Here is a 19751-nt window from a genome sequence, read left to right on the forward strand (position 1 = left end):
CCTTGTTCCCTGATTTGTCCCTTGTTGGTTCTTTTGTTTGTGCGTCGTTGCGACCTCCTCGGAGCATCAGGCAGCCGTGATGCCATTCACCGGCCGTTCACGAGTGCCGCGGATAAAATTTCGGTCTTCAAATCGGGATGGGAATAGTTTGTTGTTTCGCGAGTTCCCGATTTAGATGGTCGTAACGTTCCGTCGCGGCAACGCCGGATGGACCCGCGACCGACTCTCACCGAAATCCGAAAGAGCACGCGAGAGGGCGAGTTATCGGCCTGGAATGAAAATAAGGCTACACGCGGTTTGTTATTTTAGAAGACGTCTAACTCCGCATAATTTGTGGATCGAACTGCTTCGTTGTCTCACTCCCTCCGTTCTCTTCTTCGTTTCCACGAGAATCTTGAAAATGCGACCAAGGGACTGGAGTTTCTCCGATCGTTTTGACATCATTACATGCATCCAACTGATATTTTGCGGTAACACGTTGGATTTATTTTAACGCAACGCGTATTTCGAATATCCAGGAAGTGCATCAAGATTGTTTGGAAATTGAACGGTGCATGGATACATCTAGTTTCTGAGATTTTCATAGGTAGATTTGAAGATATTCTAGTTTTTTTTTATAATTATTAAGCAATCATGATTGTTATAAATATATCAGTATGATTTATTAGATTGTGCATACCTGAAGATAATTTCTTGTACAAAAGTTTATACGTTTAACAAAAAAGTCGTGATTTCCAATAATATTAACGAATGACAAATATCGAGTTACAAAATTAACGATCTAATATGAATTTTAAAGTACAAATAAATTGCGTGCTTGTTTGAAATGCTTCTAGATGAAAATCTAAAAGATCAATATATTCGAAACTATCGAAGAACTCGAAATATTATTTAAACGAAATTGAACATTTTATGGACGAAAATTGTTACCCGTTATCGGAGGATTTTAACGGCAAAATGTAATATTATCCCAGCTATAAAATACTCGTAGAACGTGCTTACAGATTAGAAAAAGTTTATGTCTCTAGCTTGAGAGTAGCGTTTCGCACGATCGAAAGTATCATTACGTTCGCAGACGTAAATAAATATATTTTAGAAAAGTATCCAGCGAGTTCTTTAAAATCGTTATGCAACTGATTTACATTCCGCAAAGTATTTGAATGCAAACATTCGCGATTCAAAGGATTCTCTCGATCTTCTAAGAATTTACATTGAGCCGCTTTAAAAATAAGAAACTTTCAATTCGAAATGCGTTTGTTTTTCATATTCCCACTTTCCACCCACGGCGAGATTAGTCACATTTAAAATGTTAGTCATAACGTTTTCTAGAAAAAACCCACAAACCACGTTACGTCATAGCGAATTAAACTTTTCGTGTAATTCCGCTTACTCACGTTCGTGAAACATTACGATCAGCCCCCAATTTCGATACCTGTCTCTCTCTCTCTCTCTCTCTCTCTCTCTCTCTGCAAAAAACTTATCTACCACTTAAGTTTTCTAAAACTCAAAAATAGAAAAAAATCCCGGCACGTAATCCTCTCTTTCTCGAGGAATAAGTCTTATCGAGTATGCCTTCAATGCATAGTATGCTTAGATGCGTTCTTTCGAAAAAAGTTCAATGAAAAATATTCAATATATTCTTTCCTGCCAACGTTCGTTTTAAAAAACTGAGATTAGAGTCATCGTGTACATACAAATAGTTGAACTAATATTATTGTTCAAATTTTACAGCGAACATGTCTATAATTTATGACGACTCTATAGAAATGACCGATGCGAAAACATGTGTGTTTCATATCTTTTAATTATATATTGTGTCTTTAACTATTTGTTTCTACTATAAACTTTCTGGCGTAAACCTTGCTCAATCTCGTAACACAGCAAATTCATAAAATGTGCAACACGCAACTTAACTCGTTTCTAAAAATCTGCGTTTCATATATTTCCCCATACTCATTCACAAATGTAAGATGAAATTCTTCATAAATCGCCCAAGAAACATCTCTGAAAACTACAAACTCTATCTACAAGTTTGTCGCATTCTCAAACACCATTAATAATTCCACCAAACCCACGCGTCGTGACAAATCTAGCTATATCTACGCTACTTTATATCCCATTTTACTCGCAACAACATTATCAATCTCCCCTTTGAAAATCGTTCCAACATCTTGATTATTCTAGCCATTTTCCCTATACTGAAATGCTAGAGATTAGAGAGTCGCGTCAAGGTCGTGGCAATAAAATTCTATTAGATTTTCGGTAGGCCGCTGGCGAACGCTGATCGATGCACGCCGAATTCCTCGAGTCGCCAGTTATTTTTAGTCGAAGCAGCAAGCGTGGAAGGGGACCGTAAGTGTCGTAAACGTAAAAGACCGCGTGTCCCGGCTTCCAAACATGCACGCACGTTGCGTGGGCGCGCTCCGACTGCATGCATGCGTGCGTGCGTGCGTGCGTGCGTACGTGCTTACGTGCGTGCGTGCGTGCGTGCGTGCGTGCGTACGGTGAACGACCGGAGGGCAAGGACGCCACAAGGACACGCCCTTACACACGTCCGCGCGCTTCCACGCGCGCGCTCACGTGCACGTGCACGCGTGTCAACCCTTTTCCGCGCGACGACCGCCGTCGCTGCCGTTTCTTCTTCTTCCTTTTTATTCCTCCTTCTTGTTCTTCTTCTTTCTTTTTCTGCCGATGCTTCCTTCTACGTTCCTGTTACATCGCGATAAACTATGCACGCGTGGCTACTAGTTTTGTGGGCGCGTCGCTTCCGCCACCGGAAGGACTAACGTGCGACCGGCGAACCACCGGAAGCCGGAGCGTAATTAGCCCGAACCCGAGCAAAGAAGTCGGTTCGAAGAAGCTGTTTTTGCGCCTCTTCCATTCGATGAACGCTCTTCGTACGAGATACGATGAACCGTGTCCTTTTCATATGAATTTACACGGTAATTCCGTGGACGGAATGTCCGAAGAGGTTCCGTTCCATAAATTTCGATTTCGAGAGAAGACACGACGAAGGGGATTGAATTTTGGCGAATACAGATAAATCGTGGAAGTTTAGTTTTCTAAAGTATCTACGAGTTATTTCCATTTACTGGTGTAAATGACGATGGTTAATAGGAATGAATATGTTCGGTAATACACCTCGGATCTAACATCATGTGTAGTCGAATGAATCTTCCAGTCTTTCTATTCTTCGATACATAATATCACGAATCCAATAATAACGTTGTAATCAATACGTAATCAATTTGTATTAAAATCGTTCGTATTATTTTCCAAACGAGCGATAGTTTTTTTGTGGTGACGCAAGCGTTGCTTGGAAAAGCATACTGACGAGAATATTCCGGTCTTCGACTGTAAAGGGATAATATTACAGGAAAGACGCCGCTGACGCGTCCTCGGCATTCCGAGCGTCGTAAATCAACGACGAAACCGCGGATTATCCTGCAACGGCCTCGAGTTATACACTCGTTACATGCGCTCAACCCCTTCCCTTCCTCCCTTTCTCGCGCTGATTCCCTTAACGAGTTTTTGATTCAATGTGTATACATTATTGTAACACATTGCTCGCGTGCTGCTGGCAAACGACGTTGCTAATCGAAAGAGCGATCAGCTTCGAGAAAGGACTCTCCCGCAAGATACTCCGAGAGAGAAAAAGCCTACGGAAAGTTTGAAAAATTTCCCTGATTTTATGAAAATTGTTTCGCACAGCACGCTGATCGTTTATCTTTTATTTTCAATATATTTTAATTTTGCACGTTTGAAGTTCGTTTAATGTTGTTTTCTTCTCGTATATTCCGACGAAGAAACAAACATGAAAAGAAAATATCACGATGGCTGTCGTATATACCGTGTCCATTATAAATATGTCTCTAATAATCAAATAATAAATTATTTGCCAATTTCTTCGAGAATCACGTTGCAAGTTATAATGTTCCTAATACCAAAATCTCCACAGAAATTATCACGCGTAGCTTTCGGTTCCTTCGAAAGCAGATCGATCTCCAAACATAGTTCCATTAATTAATATCGCGTCAAGCCGGTGGAAGTTGCAGAAACCTTTGTGATTTGATCGCAGACATTCTGGACAATTAGTCGGCGAAACGATCGGAACAGATCGCGTGAGGTTTTCGAAGGGATGGTGACGCCATGTTTAAAAAAAAGTCTGGCAAGCTCTTTCGCAATCGCTGATCTTATGTACGAAGTTGCAGGCTTTATTACGACTTCTTCGAAGGAATACGCAGAAAACGATACTTTCCCCCTCCTTCGTCTTGTCCCTCTCGCCCCTCTCTACTCTCTATTCCTTCTTTTCCCTCTTCTTTGGCTCTCTTCCTTGCTTGCACTGTCTGTATTCCCTCTTTTTATAATTTTTTGTTCTCTCTCACAGCCAGGCAGATCGCGTCTCGGTCGATGAACTTCCTGGAACGATCTTGCGATTGCCTCCCGATGTTTCCTTTTTTTTTCTTTCTTTCTTTTCACCTCTACGTTTCTTTCTCTCCTTTTCTTCTTGAATCCATGCAATGCTGGACATTCGAGTTGAGAGGCACCGGCGAAAAATTGTGCCTTCTGCGACACACGCTCGTGTACGAGTGTTTCACGCCACGAAAAACTCGCGAGCGCCGCATACAGTGGCTCACCAAAGTATTCGGACACTTATAGGCATATTTCGCGAACCTATCAATATACCGAAAAAGAATTCATCAAAAGTTCGTGTCATTAGCAGTGTAGTGAGATTTGACTATTATGATTGTATTGGTAAAGGTTGAGACAAAGAGAATATATACAGAAATTAAAAGATATTTGGTAGAAATTACGTATATTATATATCACTTACTAGATACATCATTTGCTAAACGTTTTATCTTCCAAGTTATGATGACATGTCACGACATTTCATCGACTAATTAATAGATTCTTGTGAATTTTTTGATCTGTAGATTTATGCAAATTACCTCAAACCAGTATCCGTGCATTTTGAAAAAAATTCCAAATTTACGCAAGCATACCGAATAAAGGGAAATATTTAAATGCGCAAAGATACGTAAAATAAAGAATTTATAGAATTATTTGAAACGAATAATTTTCGTTCTTTATACTTTCAAATTATTACCTTCTGTGAGCACCGATCGCCTTAATGGCTAGTATTAATGTTAATCGAATACACGCTCGTGTTATGGACCGGTTATCGAACATTACGTTGGGGCGGTCGATAATTGCCGATGATAAAGAGAATGTATGCAGTGCATCCGTACAAAGGCGCTGGCCTGTTAAAAAAGATCTTTGACTCCGTTAAAATGTGAGAGCTGTCTATATTTGCACGATGCTCGGACCGATTAGCACACTTTTGAACAAACTGCGCGAACGCACTAAATTTCGGACCAAAAGGCACACGAGGCAACATTTTTCTCCAATGACTAATGCTTGAACTTTCAAATCGCGTCATTTTTGTGTCTGATAAAGGTCTAATAAAGGTGTCTTATCGTCACAGGACACGATAACACGTACCATTCTTTCTTCTTAAGCCTTCTGAATCGATCATTGCTGAGAGTAACAATAACAAAATCAATTACTGGGGAGAGAAAAAGCACCTAAAAGCACGTAGTAGGGGTAAAGACAATGAAAGCGAGCTCGGACGAGGTACAAAGCGATTCGCAGAATACGTACACGGTCAGGATCTGTTATCCCTGGAAGAAGGATAATGTAACGGTTGAAAGATCAAGCGACTAGGAACGAACAGGAAAGAACGCCGAGAAAAGGGAACAATAAAATGGAATTTATCTTCCGAGAAGGAAGATCTCACTCTTCGTTCTTAGAACGGAGCCTTATAAAACTATAGAGAGCAATAAAGAGGGAAGGAAAAGTACTTGAATAACCATAATGACATAAGAAATGAGAATAATTTGCTACGACTAAAATGAATTGCGAGTCTAAAAGAAAATATACACGTGGACATCAGGGATCGGTGTTGGTCTCAAATATTGAATGATACCGTAAACATATTAAGAAGAGCCTCCTAAACTGATCTAATCCTATTAGAAAGAATTGTTATTAGTCGTTAGAGACTATAGAATCATCGATAGATAATCTTATTATTTGTCGATAATATCACTGATAATAGAATAAAACTAACAGGTAATCTCTGTTGGTATAAAATAAATAACAAATCGCCGTTTTTGCGTATCGTTGAAATACGACGTTTATAATAATTAACTGTGCAAAATTAGTTTTTATCTAAGTTCATCGTAATGTGTTTAAGAAAGCAATGTCATTGATAGATGTTACAGGAATCGACAGAGTTTTATTATCCATGTGATATTTTAATAAGGTTTCCATCATTTGCATCTTATTGAATTAAGAGGAAAAATACAGAACGTTGGTAAGAGGCAGTTTTGGTAGAAAAAGGAGGTCGAAAGGCGATTCACTCGTAAACGCTTGCACAGGCACAGGATTTTATTATTCCCTGCAAAGTCTTGTTTGGACATAACTTCGCTCGGTGACTTTATGGCACCTGTCAGAAGAGTTCGGCACTGTGCAAACCAGACAACAATAAGATACATTCCGATGCAAAGCAGCGGCGGTCTGGCTACTCGCCTGCTCACCAATGAACTGAACTTTTCTCTCTCCGCCTGTTTTGTTCCTTTCCTTCGTCACCGTCCTTCACCCTTTCTTGCTCGAATCCTTTACATGCATGATTTCATGCCGCTTTTTCTCCCGCCGCGGCCAGTAATAAAGAGAAAACATCCGCGTTCGTTTCTAGCTCAAGAAATATTCCTTTTCGTACAAAATTATTAATTACGTTTTCTACGATTATATAAATACGATCCATTAATTTCTTAATGAGTATTTCAATTATCTCATGATAATTATCATTATAGGTATATATTCAATATCTTCGTAAATTCTTCATATAGAATTTATCTTTGTAATAAGCATTTGAAATTATGTAGAGTTGATAAGAGAATATTATACGCTTGGTGCAATTAAAATTTATGAATTAGTCATAATCCGAGAGATATGAAATTATCGATCGATCCTTTTTTCATCTATCCAATATCTGTTTAATCTTTCTCTTATTTACTATATGTTCTATATACGAGGATATAAGTAATTGTTGTAATTTAAGTAATATTTGTATATCGGATAATTACCTGCATTAAATTACGCTATACACAGTACTTCATATTTTTATAAATATTCTCTTTATTAAATGCAAGATTTTCACGTGTATTTCTCGTGCGTAGAGATATAAGAATCGTGTATATTAAAAATGTTTATCTCCGTAATATGTACCTCGATTTTTCGTGTCGTTAACCAAAACAGAACGTAGTCTTAAAAAATACGCTGTGACACCACCGTTCAATTCCAACGTTGGTCTCAGTTTACATTAAAAAAATTCTTATTCACCAGTTGCATCGGGCCATATAAAAGCCACCCTGCAGTTTACACCCGTTTTCCTGCGTTTAATCACTCTTTTACATGAGAAGCAACAGGTAGTGCCTTCGAAAGAAAGCGCAAAACGTATTCGAGCTCTCTCGCACAGAAATTTATCCTCTGACATTAATCTCACGCTCATCAAAGGTAAAATCCAAAATACAAAAGCGCAATAATAAAACGAACAGAAGAAATCTACAATTTATATCAAAATAATAAACGAGGAACTTAGATGAATACAAGACACGTAAAAAGATTGCGATCAATTTGTGATTAATGATCATTTTAATTGGAATTCAGCGATACATTTCAAAACAATCTATCAAAACGAAATTGAAAAGGAAGTATCGTATGATACTTATCGATAATCTAATTACAATCTAATAATCTAATTAACTATCTCTCCATAGGATCAGAGGTAAAATGTTACGTAGGAAATAAATAAACACGTCTAGCCGTATTTCTATCTCAACAGGAGTCAACATTAACGCATTCCACAACAATCAATATAAAATAAACTTCGCGGACTAAAAAATTCTCGACAATGCGAAAATGACATAGCTGCGCAAATGACAAAATTGATCATTTTGACAAGATCAATGAAACATTCGATCGATCAACAGCCTTTCCTATCCTTTCCCTTTCCCCTCTCAACAGAGCAGTCATTACGACAAACCTTTCCCATTACGAGGATCTCTCTATCGGGCGCTCGCCACTGTTTCCCGTGGGATATTTACGATTTCCCCGCGAGGCTTCTCTGCCCTGGAACCGATGGTTGCGCACCGCTGTGCTGAAAAACCGACTAAAAAGCAGGCCACGACGAGACGGTAAAGAGAGGCGAAAAGAGAAGGCGAAGAAAAGGCAAACACAGGGGCTAGAGAGACGGGGCAAGATGAAAAGAGAGAGCGCGTGCAACCGACGGAAACAACGGTGCGTCCGCGCAGTCACGGGGGTGTGAGGTAGAAAAGAAGGGGGAACGAGGTGACAGGAGGAAGAGAGAAAGGCTTGAAAAAAGAGGGAGAAGAAAGAAGAACGTCGGAGGATCGACGAAGGTGGCGGAGTTGAGCGACGAAACGAAGATAAAGAAAGGAGGAGAAAGAAGTAAAAGGAGACTCACGTTTGCAGTGGCCCTTATAGGCGACGGGAATGGCGCGACCTGCGCGGCAGGCGGCAAGTCGCAGGTGGCAGGCACTCTTGTAGGTGTTTCCGTCGGCCCCGCAAACGGGGCGTGCGGCGGCTCGCTGTTGCGGGGGCGGCTGGGGGCACCTGCGGGCGCACCTCACGCAGTGCGGGCTCAGGTTCTGGTCCAGCACGCAGCTCCGGCCTTGGCCGCACCGGACTCGTGCGCACGAACCTGCTCGACACTTTACACGTTATTACGCACAGTCGTAAACCGACCCCGTGATAGATGCGTCGCCTTCCCTGTTTGTTTTTCGCGCCGACCAGCGCGCACGCGCGAACTTCCCGCGGTTGCCTAGTACGCGTGCGCGCACACGCGATTTCTGACCACCCCGGGTTATTTAGTTTTCTTTCGATTGCAGTTTTGGGCTGATATAGGAGATAGTCGAAGATCGAATAGTTTTTGACAATTTGGATAGTAACAGATGTGTTGTTAATCGAGTTAATTGAAATATTTGGGGTTAGTTGATTGGATTTAGCTTCAGAAAGTATGATGGAAGATGATGAAAATGATGTTGGTTGGTTGGAACGATTTTTACGATTCGGCGATATGATTGAATTTGTTGATATCGTATATGTTAATATACTTATAAAAGTCGATTATCGAAGTGGTCAGAAATAATCGACGATATGTTTTTAATTATTTATGATTATTAAGTTATATTTGTAGAGTTGAAAAGTATGAACGAAGAGAATATGTTAGTTTCTCTAGTAACTGATATCAGAGAAATGTTTTGATGTAATCGAATAGCTTCGAGAATCCCAAATATTATATATAATTATTGAAACATGCTATAGTATTTTAAATGAACAAATTAGCAATTTTCAAATGATATCAGGAAGCTATTTCATTTCATTTATGCGTTCGTGTGATCTCTGAACCAAAAATAGATAGATTTCATAATCTTTATATTTAATTATTAGTTACAATTAAATTAAATCAAATTATATAGATCTACTCGATAGTTTCTTAAATTTTCACAGAATCTATCCTAAATGGTCTTTTCGATGGCTATTCAATTACGAAGCGGTGGTGATAATGATTCCATCTCTTTCATACATACTCACTTTGGCAGTGGCCGTTATAGGCAACCGCTAGTTCGTGGCTTCCCTTCTTGCAAGCGCGTTTCTTCAGTCTGCACAAATTTTTGTAGCTCTTGCCGTCTGTCCCACAAACTGGACCTCCTCCTCTTGGTGCCTTGCACTCAGGACTGCACACGCACCTTGGTCTTCCTCTACGCACCACGCACTTCTTCCCTTCCTCGCACCTTACTTCCGTGCAGCTTTCTATTAAAAAACATAGTTAATACGTTGAATTGGTCTTTTCATCAAACAACATGCAGAATAAGCTCTTTAATTACCAATGAATCTATACTAATTTATTTATCAAAATTATACGACGATTAAGATTTATAAAAGACTAATATATCGCATTGATATATTAATAGAAGATTTCTAAAGATTAATATTTACAAAAAGTACCTAATTGTTAAGAAGTTATGTACACATTATATTTTTTGGAACGGAATCGCGTCTTGATAAATAAATACGTACTGTCATAACAGGTTCGTATGTAATAATAATCATAAAGCTTTAGATTCTTTCTATTTGCAACTTTGATGAGAATTTTTCGCTTTTTGGAAAATATGATATAAAGTCGAAGTAAAATATTCATTTACCTCTGCAAGGACGACACTGGACACCTCCTCCAAGTACCTTCCAGAAAAAGAGACTTCCACTATCGAGGTCTTCCTCGGAGTATGCGGTCGCTGCCGCTGCGTTCGACGCGCAACAATCTTCCTTCGTCACTCCTTGTGACAACAATTCCTTACAACGACCGTTACTGATGGAAGACCAGCATATGCCGCCTATAACATATCAAAGAGACAAGAATTATTGCCTGAATAATGAGACAAAGTCAACGAGAAACTAATTATTGATGAATTACGAAGGGAAACATGAATCACGATGGAGCAATTTTAATGTTTAATACGCTATCGATCAGTCACGCATTGCTACAATTCTCTTTCAATACGATTCGCTATTTTAAAAATATAGACTGCAGATGTTTATGCAAATTCATATTTCTACGAGCACAATTAAAGAAATGCAACATAAATGGGAACTTGTTCCACCTACTAACTGTTATAACGAGCATTTCACTTTAGACATTTTATAGATTTTTACATATTACGTGCATCCTAAACATTATCGCGATATAATCATGAAATTAATTACTCGACTAATTTTTTTGCAAATCTTCGTCAATTTATCATCTATCTTCGGAAAAGAAACTCCTCTGCCTATCTATAATCTATATTATATCAAAGCGTTCCATTCTCTTCGATGACCAAGTGGTAGAAAAATAGAAAATCAAGAAAAAGTATCATCGCCTTGCTTTTTCCATATGATCGTTAAACATAAGAATTGAAAAATCATAAAATCTTTAAAAACATCAAATAATGTTCTGTAATCGACCAAACGCGCTAACAGTTACGCTTTCGAGATAAACGAGAGGAACAAAAATAACTCTGGCAGAATGCAACTGTAGGAATTCCAGACAAGATATGACGAAACAACGAAGCTTCGAGAGTCTCGACGGGAATCGTCGACAGGATTTTTTTCCTGTTTCATGGCGCGCCTAATCACGGCCATAGCTATGCTGGGTGCGCAATGCGGGGCTCGCGGGTTTAGTCGGTTTCTTAATGAAAGACAGCCGGCTTGCGTTAGTATTCCCGGAACGTTGTATTAATGAGACGCGTTCGCGGGGAAAATTCCTTCGAGGAGTTTTAATTGACACCGTGTACGGCGGGCGCGACGCGCGACTTTAAAAAAGTGGAACAAGGCTCGGCGCGAAATCGACGGACATTCGTTAGAAAGCCCGACGGACGTGTCATAAAGTTGCGAAAGAAACACGTTGTCCGCAACAAGAGTACACGTACGAACGTGTACCACCGACAGCCAGCGGTGATATGAAGAATGAAGGAACAAGAACGATGAGTCGTTGATTTTCTGGGAAAAATGACGGGCAATATATTTCCCAGATGAACTGGGAAAGGTGACTGCAAGTCGTGGTGAATTAAATGTGGGACAAGAATGCGAATATAAATAGGTGCGATTGGAAATTACGTAGCCGTGTAGGGAATGTGCAGATGCGTAATGTAACTTGTAAAGAATTACAGTATGCGCTAGAAAGTTTGGTCTCATTTTTCATACGTAAAGTTTACAAAGAGAAAGAAAAGACAAAATAGCGAAGGCCGATATCTTTTGTCGTTAACGACTTGTCAATTTTTTACGCTCATTTATTTATGTAAGTAAACATTTGCACAGATTTCTATGTTGTTTCTGCTGCGTTAATTTGATTATTATATGTAGACTTGCTTCATGCTTAACCATCGTTATATTACAGCTAGATAGTGTGAAGAAAGAATTGATTGAAGTGGTAGTATAGTATAGTACAGTAATAGTATATATAAATATTTAGGAAATATTTTTCTCTCTTTGGAAATCATTTTAATAAACTCTAAGGGTCATAGTATTCCATCTCTTGATCAGATAATTCACTGTTTATAATATCGAATCTAACGTATTAAATTAAGATTAAACTTGAGAATAAAGATATCGCAATAATAGTGTAAAAAAATAACTGTACTTTAGTCTTTTTGTTGCAAAAGTTCAAACATTCATTCGTACTTTTTTCGTTAAGAAGATTCAGGTTTCAGGAATAAAATCTTAATAGCATACGTAGTAGGTATACTACTTTTTGTTAAAGATTATTAAATTCTTAGTGGAAAGTAACTGTTTTATTTGTTATTTGTAATAGGTACAAGACAGATCACCTAAACTGTGAGAAACATTCGTCATAAATATTCATTCAGTAAATGAATATTTATTGGGTAAATGAATATTTATAAAGTTTTTATGACTCGCATAGTTTTGCATTTCAAATCTTAATTAACCTGTTGATAAGATGTATCTAGATCGTACATTTAATCGTTTCTTTCTTTCCACTATATGCTGCTAATTATTATAATATCATTTTATACAGATGATCAAATTCGTCTAATAGTATTAGAAAAGTACAGTAAGCTTATGGATAATACAAGTTCTGTGAAAAACCATCAATTTAGTCATTTTAAACATTCTAATAGCTCTAGTGTTTAAAAAATTATAAAAATATCATTGACGTGGTAGACAGACAAACTGCAGTCTGTAGTCGCAGGTCCTGAGAAGCGGGAAAGTTAAGTATTTTTCTACACTACGAACTCATAAAGGAAACGTCCAGCGTGAACTCCGTATGCAAGTACTTTAGCTTGTATGATCAGCACACACGAGACTCGTCCAATTCCTGGCTACAAGTTAGGAATAGTCGACATTGTTTACCGAACTCTCCATCGACTTAGGGTAAAATTCCTCGAAGACGAAGAGTTAGCGGCTATGCTAACGTCTGTGCCACAATGAACCTCCCAACCCAACGTACTAATTACTTCCACTTTCGATTGTGTGTATTTAAATAGTCCTCGCATGCGTTGCATTCAAAGCACACCTCGACAGCTTTTCCGTTTTCTTGCTCTTAAAAAGTGTTATCGATGGATATTTCAAGCGCATACATTGGAGACACGATGAAATTGCGTACAAGAGCAATTAAAAGACGATGTAATTAATTTTTATCGATTTTCTTTATAATATCGATCGAGATCATTTTTAGAAGATAAATTCGAATATAAAAACTTGAATTTTAGAAAGAAAGTACGGAAATTGTAATTTTAGAGGGTATACTCTATAATTTTAACAAATACTATTCTCTCAATTTTCTTACGTAATAGTATTTCTCGAAAGGAACAAGTATAGTTTCTTGTATACTTCAGACAACCGTTACCTTACCCTCCCATAAACTTAAATTACCAAATTAACATGTATTGTGAGGCACGTAAGCCAGAGATACGTAATCCGGTACAATTGTGACGTACGATTAAAATTTGCATACCGAAGCGATCACTGGAAAGAATATGATTGCATCGTGAGACTTACGTATTCAAGGAATATATCGATTACCCTAACTTTGTACCCTTCGCCGTTAACCATTCAGCTCGTCGAAGTCGTAAGGAAACATAACAACGGAATACGAAATGAATGATGCTAATAAAGGATGCTTTAACAGATATAAAGTATGCACGGCTGGTGGAATCACAATTGTGTTTTAAGCAGTGCACGGTTGTGGATCAACAGATCGGTAATGGGATCTGTTCTGCTCTCTTTGGTCGCGTTTTCTTTGACTGGAGTTAAACAGCAACTCAGACGTCGGTAACAAAGGCGTGTGTTTAAAATGCGTTTATAAAGCGATTATGGTCGTAAGAGGTTGTAACAATAAACGTCATTGAACAGTTATAAACGGGACGTCCAAGTGGATTAGTTAATAACGTCAGTTACGATCGCGGGTAAATGTTAAATAAAATAATTTGAAACTGATTCATCGTTGCGATAAATGCGCCACCGATTCGAGGTAAATACACGTCGACTTCATCGCGAATAAAAGATTCGTAAACGTTTTACATTTTCATTCGAAGATGATGTTCCACAATGATAGTGAAGCAATGCAAAAGACATCTTATTTCAACTTGCAATTTATGCATGTCCGTTCATTACGCATGTATATACGCAGTTTGATATTTATTAGCTGCAATCAGGTTTTGTTGCGATGCACAGTAGCGCTTGATTGCGTACGTCAACATTTTCTTTCATCGCTATGGAAAGGAAATATCGTCGACGCAGAACCTGTGCGTTTGAAATTAAAATTTTTAACCTTTTGCTTGATGTACGTACAGTTGCTCGCGAATGTATTCGATCATTCGTAAACTCTCTTTATGAATACGCTATAACGTGTATTATACGAAATATTTTGAAATAGACGACTATGGTAATCATATTGGTGACGTAACATAATATGCTGATAAAAGATTTCTAAAAGTATTCGAGTACTTTGGTGAACTACTGTGCCTAAAAAATTCTACGCGGTCCTTAAAATTTCATCGTAAACCGATTGACACTGTCTACATCGCGGAAGCAAAATTAAAAAATACAACATCCGACACGCACGTGGCGTTCCGCTGGCCAAAAGCCGCAAAGAGGCGGCGAAAGGGGTGGAGAAAGAGAGAGCTCGCACACGGCGTGGTTTTGCGTGGCGGCATAAAAAGGCCGAGATACACCACGGGAACCAGAACCGAGACGTCGCTCAGAGACAATGGAACTCCTCGGGCACCAATTAATCACCGCACGATAATGCAATTGGAAACAGCCGGTTCCCCGTCTTTTCGCAAGCTTGGCCAGCGTCTGGCAACGAATTGCTCCGACTACTGCCGTATCTTTTTGTCCCGAATCCTCGAATCCTTCGCCTTTTCTCCTTTCATCGTTGCTTCATTTTTCTACTTTCCCCATTCTGTTGCTTTTCTTTGCACTAGTTTCATTCTGACTCGATAGAAATATAGCATGGATCGTAATTTATGGTACGACTGGAATAACAGAGATTCCATGATCCAACACGAGACGAGAATCAAGAATAACAAAATTCTGTCGAAAATTTCATTTACGGAGAAAATTATTTCAATCAAGTAGAACGTATATCTAATTGTAAAAAACCACTTCTTATTTATCAATTTAATACAAAAGCACTTAGAATGAAATTCGTATTTCCTATAATCAAATACACGCATATCCTATCAATCTTCAAATGCATTTTTCTCGAAAATGAAGCCCTCGATCTAATTTTGTTATCCTCGACTTTTATCTTGTTTCAACTCGTAGAATCTTCATTGCTACGCTTGTACCTCGGTTGACGGGGTCACACTGCAGATTTGTTTCTCTATTCCTTCGTAGCACCGACTGTTCGTCGATTATTTCTTTCGAAAGAGACGAAAAAACGGAACGACTGCAATGGACGACGACTAAGCGAAGTTTATTCGGTTTTTGGTAGAGTCAATCGTTGGCGATCGTTTGCCACATGTCAGACGCTCTTCTCCCTGATCGCTCGTCCTTCGGGTTAACCGCGCGGAAAGGACTTTGCTCGTCTCGTCGACGAAGACAAGTCGCAGAGCGGGATCGATTCTTGCGTCCGCCGAAAGGAACTTCCGTTAATCCGCGGTTAGGATAAATCGTAGGCGCGCCTCGGAATTCGGAAGAACAGTCGAATACTCGCAAGTTTTCGTTATTGTTAAAGTTTTTTAAAACGACATAAACACGTCCACGAGCGATGTTCTCTAACAGTTGTATTAGTAGATTGCAAATGTTTGTGCAAATTCGTAATTTTATAAGCATATTTTAGGGGATGGAACGCAATGGAAATTGATTCAGTCGTTTTTGGATAAACTTACCATTTATTGTCCACTTTGCTTTTGAATTATTTATTTATTATCTATTGGAAATTAGTCCTAGTAGAATCAAATGATAGGAAATCGTGTCTCGGATCATTCCAGATTGTACAACGAGTTTTTATTAAGCGAATTTGAATTAATTCACTGTTTAAATACAAAATTATTGTACAACGATTACTTTACTTAGTATGTACGAAGATGCATTCTGTGCACATGCACAGAATCGTGCGTAGAATGCATCTTCGTACATTTAAATTTCCCACAAATGTATAAAGATTTGCAATCTAATCATTAGCAGATTTCTGACGTAAATCAATTCTTGTGACATTAATTGTTTCTCCATTACTATAGTCAACGTAAAACACACTGGCATTCGTAGCAGAAACTTTTTCCATTATAACGCGATACCACTGATCATCAGCAGTAAATTTAGCAACCGCTTATTCATTTCTAGTAGACGTATAAGCACCCGGAACTATAGGATTAGATGCTACTTCGATGCAATTGCAGAAGAATATTTTCCAACGTTTTACGCTGATCAACCCGTTCCATAAACTGTTTTCGTGATTTTGCAAAGTGCTGCGTAACAAAAGCTTGGTCTTTCCTGCTATTTCCTCGGTCATTTGTTAATTTATCTTTATCGTCACCTTTTGATATATAGATAGATAATTTGGTAGACTTGTTAGGGCAACTAACAATAGGATAATTAAGAAATTTCAAACAATTTTTAAAGGACGAGTAATAAGGAATTTGGAGATCTTATAGAATTCCTTGATGACTTTTCGATTATCGGAATTTCGCGTATCGGGTTGGAGTATGATTTCCTCTTTTAAAAAATTTGCTAAAATTTGTCCAAGACTTCTAACGTATATTTGAAACTAAAATACCAGTGTTATCGGAGCAATCTTAATTTGCCAGCTAAATAGAGAAAAGACGTGATAACAATGATGACATTGTGAAAGCTCGTAAGTTGTGCACATGAAATGTCACACTATTCGTTGCATAGTCACCATAGTGTAACCTGCATTGCTCGTAAAGTACCTAAACAACACGGTGACTCAAGTGATTTGATATTAAGTTTTCTGGCGGGCGACTTTCGCTTGTACCTTTTTTATCGCACCGCGAAATTCGAGATTCTTGAGCCTTAAACCACGCATTGGAGTTAAATTACGATGTTTAATTGTATGAAACTACCGAGTGTATTAAATTCTGTCCACTCTCCACATGTCTTCTTTCATTTCATTTGAACGCTTAAACTTACGAAGAAAATCATCAACGTTCGAGCAATAAATACATAAAAAACATGAACGAGAGAACGATTATTAATATTAATATAATTTACAATTACAAGAAATAAATATATTATTTCGATGGTGCGTTTAAATTTCCATAGATTTTTTTTCGCCGAATTTGATTCCACATAATCGAAAAATTCGTCTCAATAAAAGAATCATAAATCATAAAAGAGAATTAAATTTAGCACAGCATCGCGAATTCGACGTAGAAATAGAATGTACGTCTCGGTAATCTTATTCATCGTTTGCATAATTTCTTTTTTTAGTTAATCCAAAACATTGAAAGATGTAGTTGAAAATAGCTGTGTAAAATACTGCATAAATATTGCACTGGTAGTCATTTCTCGATTTATTACACATAAAATAAGTTCATTCAAAGTCAAAAATACGTTGCCGAGTTAAACACGCATGCTTCCCAAACGCAGACGAACATTTTTCTTTCTGCAATTTGCAAGAAAGAAAAGTAAAGACTAATACTGTCTGACTAAATCTCGTGAACCGTAACAAGAATGAGCTGATAGAAGCATGACGCCCTGTTGCTAGCTAAAATAGCTGCAGAACCTTTCGAACCCAGCACAGTTTTCGTTCGAATGGTTCGTGTTACGCCTGGGAATAAAAATAGTTTTATAATCAAGCGTACAACGAATAGTCGTGTCCTCAAAATTATTAAGAAAAATGTTGAAGTTTAGTCTAGCAAAGAATATTCACGCGGTCCTTATCGAAAATAGAAATTTCACGCGAACTTGACAAGTTAGATAATAACATCAAATAGAAAATAATTAATTGAACTTCGAGCAGTATATATCCTACTTTATGGCAAGAATCGTAATATCAGAAAATAATTGTTTTCCAAAATAAGATATTTACTTCTGTATACTGAATTCCCGGAAATTGTAAAAATTAAGCATATCAAGTACTTAAGTTTCTCAAGAATTACTTCATTTTTATATAAAAGAAAAAACAATGTTTTCTAAGGTAATCTTTAAATACAATATTTACTTCTAAATATAACAATTTATTTTTGTGTAAAGCGTCATTAAAAATTGCAATAATTAGGTAGCAAATTTCTGTATTTCTCAAAAATTCTTCTATTTTTCATATATGATTAATTTTTCTAACTACCCTTTTTTTCACCACTGAGGAAACAGAGAAAAATTGAAAGGGAAGAAGGGAAGGTGCACACAGCCCTATGACGATCAAAAAATTAATTAGAAACGAGCGAGTCACCGGTTGAGGGATTGAGATCAAAGGCCAAGCGGTCTGAGAAGATTCTCAGACGAGACCCACCCCCGTCCGTGGGCTCGCCTTTTGCCACTGACCTCCCTTAACGCCGCGCGAAATGCCTTCTTTCACACAGACGAAAATCAAGCAGCGCCTATTTTTATTTCGGTCAAAGAACGACCGAGATGCCTTTGCTCGATCCACACGGCCTTCATCGGAACACACTGCTTCTCGATTCTGTCTTCTTTTTCTTTTCTTTCTTTTACCTTTCTTTTCTCCTGCCGTCTCTCTTTCTCGAGAGAGAGAGATTTTTATCACGAGACTCGAAGCACGCTGTGAAATCATTCCGACGTTAAGAATACGCGATAAAATAACGTGGAATAATAAAATGATAATAAAGATGGTTATGGAAGATAAGCGTGGAAACGTACGAGTATCGTAGCATTTAATTTTAGTTGCTTAGCTTCACAGTACATAGATTTCTAAGCAAACGAACGGGGGAGCATAGTATTTAGCATTTTAATTATTTAGAGTCCCATTAGGAAGTTAAATAATCTTTTAATTTGTATTAATAGCTAAGCTCTGAGATTCCGTTTCTCTTTGTCTCAGCAATATCTACATGAATTAAGATACCGGTACTTCAATGTTTATGTTCTGTGCAATTTTGATATTTTTGTTAAATAACCAAGAAATAAGGGTTTGATAAATTCTATAAGAATTATAGGGTAATTATTTGTAATTATTTGTATCTTTATGCATGGAGATGGCTAATGAAAAATGTGATGTTTGCGTGATATATGAAAAAAAAGATTCAGTGATCGCGTTTGTGGTTACCGCAAATCGATGTTGTATCACAATATCATAGCATACTATTTTTCGCGACAGAAATTATTGGCGATGGTTCTTATTACCTGGTGAACTTTATTACTCACGTATACCTGACTTACATAATATTCGATACGATCATGACCACACGAACCACATATTCCTGATCTATCGACTAATGCCCATGCAAATGACTTTAATATGTATAGTAGTGTTGGAAAACATTGTTGGACAACAAAATTTTTAACATCCCCCTCGCAAAGGCACTTTTCCAAGATGATAAAAATTTTGTCAAAAAAAAATAAGGATTCGTCTAAATTTTATATATTTTTGTTTAAATTTATCGTCAATATCTTAAATCAACGATGTTCTATATTACTGTTACATACGACGATGTTTTAGCTTGGAAAATAAACGACATTCCTCTTTAGAG

The 19751-nt window shown here is 37.8% G+C and overlaps 1 protein-coding gene across 1 annotated transcript in view; it reads right to left on the reverse strand.

Annotated features, from left to right (window-relative positions):
* Positions 1 to 19751, reverse strand: part of LOC117155311 (uncharacterized) — a 69862-nt gene that overhangs the window by 28663 nt on the left and 21448 nt on the right. Inside the window, exons 2-4 of the mRNA XM_033331162.2 lie at positions 10290 to 10478; positions 9679 to 9897; positions 8549 to 8785 (exon numbers count right to left, since the gene is read on the reverse strand). Coding sequence (XP_033187053.1) covers positions 8549 to 8785; positions 9679 to 9897; positions 10290 to 10478 — 645 coding nt within the window. The remainder of the gene's footprint in view (positions 1 to 8548; positions 8786 to 9678; positions 9898 to 10289; positions 10479 to 19751) is intronic.

This window comes from Bombus vancouverensis, chromosome 14, assembly GCF_051014615.1.
Source record: "Bombus vancouverensis nearcticus chromosome 14, iyBomVanc1_principal, whole genome shotgun sequence".
Classification (NCBI taxonomy): domain Eukaryota; kingdom Metazoa; phylum Arthropoda; class Insecta; order Hymenoptera; family Apidae; genus Bombus; species Bombus vancouverensis.